Genomic DNA, 2,561 nt, shown 5'->3' with positions numbered 1-2,561 from the left:
TTGCCAGATCCATAAAAAAGAGGAAAATAATCATAGCCCCAATTCTTCCCAACAGCTACAACCTCTTTCATTACCTGGAACGTAGTTTTCTTGGTGAGAATCAGGTGTCTGATGCAGTGGCAAACGAGATTGGTTCTTTCCCAAATCCATCTTGCTGCAATACCTTCCTGCTATGTGGTCCAACTTCCTCAAGCTGCCTTTTTAAAAAATTTCAAAAGCAATTAACAGCTTACACACACAAGCTCACTTTTCACTTGACTTCCCGCCTAAAAGTTTTATCTGGTTGGACCACAGCTGCTGGCTACTTCTACTTTCTTTATCACAGTGCACAGGTGTGAGTAGGGGTCATGGCTGCTGCTCTGTCCCCACCCTCTAGCACAGTTGCTAGTTATACAGGAGCCCATGGCCCCAGCTTGGTGTGGCACAGCCTCTGGTACAGCAGCCACTTGGTTCTGTATGCCAACAAGTACCTGAGTCTGATGTTCTGTTTTACAGAGGGGGTGGCATAGGTAGAAAGAACACCATTCTAGGATTTAACCAGATCCATGTCCTAGAACAAGTCACTCACCCCTTTCTGTGGCTCTCTTTCCTTATTTGCAAAGTGGGTAAAAATAATTTCCAACTTGCACACCTCACACAGTTTTTGTGAAAGTGAAAATAATAAATGTGAAAATTATGAAGAGTGCCTAATGCTTGTGAAATTAATCTTATATTGTTTTTCCCATGTGGCATTTTTTTACCTTAATCTGTTGCAAATTAATGTAAAGTCTTGCTGTATGTGCTGTAATAGACTTAGATAATAGGTGTAAAGACCTAAAATAGGATAAACAATTCAATCAAAAAATGGGCAAAGGACCTAAATACTAGTAGATACTTTTCGAAAGAGGACATACAGAAGGACAAGAGACATATGAAAACATGCTCAAAGGCACTAATCATCTGAGAGATGCAAATCAAAACAACAATGAGGTACCATCTCACACCTGTCAGAATGACTATCATCAACAAATCAACAGAGTCTGGGGGGGAGCGGCCGCAGCTCTGTGTCCAAAGTGAGTGCTTTTCCACTGGAAGACCAGGAGCGAGGCACCCGCTGACCCGAGGGGGCAAGAGGACGTCAGGCCGTGAACCTCGGAAGCTGAAACCCATGCACAGCACAGACTGATGGACAAGAAGTCCAGAGGCACCGAAGCACGAACAGACAGACGGTCCAGCCTCAGAGGGAAGGCAGGGGAGGGTGTGGGGTAAGAGACCAACCGAAGGACCTGCCTGCCTGCCTGTGAGCTTGCCCCGTGGACACCGACAGGGGGGTGAGGGCATGTGCTGGGGGGCTGGGAGGGGGCTGGGAGAGGCCAATGGGGGGAAAAGGAGGCATATGTAATACTTTAAACAATAAAGAATTTAAAATTTTTTTAAAAGACCTAAAATAGGAATTCAAAGCAAATTTGAACCCTTTTCTGCTAACCTGATCATTCACAAGTGACTCAAGCTAACTAGTGAAACCCATTGGTACTCATCCAGAAAAGTAAAAAAGCATTTCCTAATGAAAACATCACCATGGTAAGTCACAGAAATAAAGCTGAAGTGGAAGGAATCACCCCATCTCCAATTGGTCACCCCATTTGTGGAGGCAAAATCCAAAGAGAACCACAGCTGTTCAACTACGGAGGGAACACTGAACACCTGATACTTGCAGCCAGTCAGGATGACTTCGGTTAACATTGTGTCCTGGAGTCATAAATTGATGAGAGTTTAAATTCCAGTGTTGCCACATCCCCTAATTCAGTGACCTTAGTCATGGAGCCACTTTACCTCTCACATGGGAACAATTCATCATCTACCTCATGAGGTTATTGTGATCACTGAATCAAATAATCAATATAAGGCATTTTATGTGCCTGACATGTTGAATCTGCTTAATTGTTGGCTGCTTTTATCTATATATACTAAAGCCAAGCGACCAGATGACCAGAACAACCGGAACGACCGGAATGACCAGTTGCTATGATGCACACTGTGGTTGGCCAACCTCCTGCGGCCCCTCCCCCTAGCCAGCTGGCCCCCTCCCATGCACGAATTTGTGCACTGGGTCTCTACTTAACAATAAAAATACAGTAACCAGATTTTGGGAAACCAAGTCACAGTTTACAGGCATTTCAGAAACAGAAAATTTGAAAGGGATCCTCTATAATGTGAATAGGTGCCCATACTTCCATAGACTCTTAATGCATTAAAACTGGAAGGGCTCCTGTAACCATCTAGTTCCTCCTCCTACTTTATATACAAAGAAACAAGAACTAAGGAAGGATTTACCTGTCCCAAATTTTCTCGCTTATTACTAACAGCACCTCTTACTGATTATAAGATGGGCTATCTTCTTATGCTTGATCTTGCCTGGGTATGAAAATGTATGTGTGATGTGAACATACACACTGAAAAGTATTAAAAATTATTACACACACACACACACACACACACAAGTAACCACTGCCAAAACTTAACATGGTTTTTAATTAGCAGATCCTAATGCTTTAGCTTTAAGTTTCTCAGTTCCTCATTCT

General features: G+C 43.2%; 1 protein-coding gene across 1 annotated transcript in view; it reads right to left on the bottom strand.

Annotated features, from left to right (window-relative positions):
• HEMGN (hemogen) overlaps positions 1-422 on the bottom strand; it is an 8,638-nt gene extending 8,216 nt beyond the window's left edge. The window contains exon 1 of the mRNA XM_015560458.1: positions 75-422. Within this exon, the coding sequence (XP_015415944.1) occupies positions 75-150 (76 nt within the window). The 5' untranslated portion in view covers positions 151-422. The remainder of the gene's footprint in view (positions 1-74) is intronic.
• Positions 423-2,561: the final 2,139 nt, after the last annotated feature.

Source organism: Myotis davidii, unplaced genomic scaffold (assembly GCF_000327345.1).
Source record: "Myotis davidii unplaced genomic scaffold, ASM32734v1 scaffold534, whole genome shotgun sequence".
NCBI lineage: Eukaryota > Metazoa > Chordata > Mammalia > Chiroptera > Vespertilionidae > Myotis > Myotis davidii.
The sequence above is the reverse complement of the archived record's forward strand: the minus strand, read 5'-3'. Positions and strand labels throughout refer to the sequence as shown.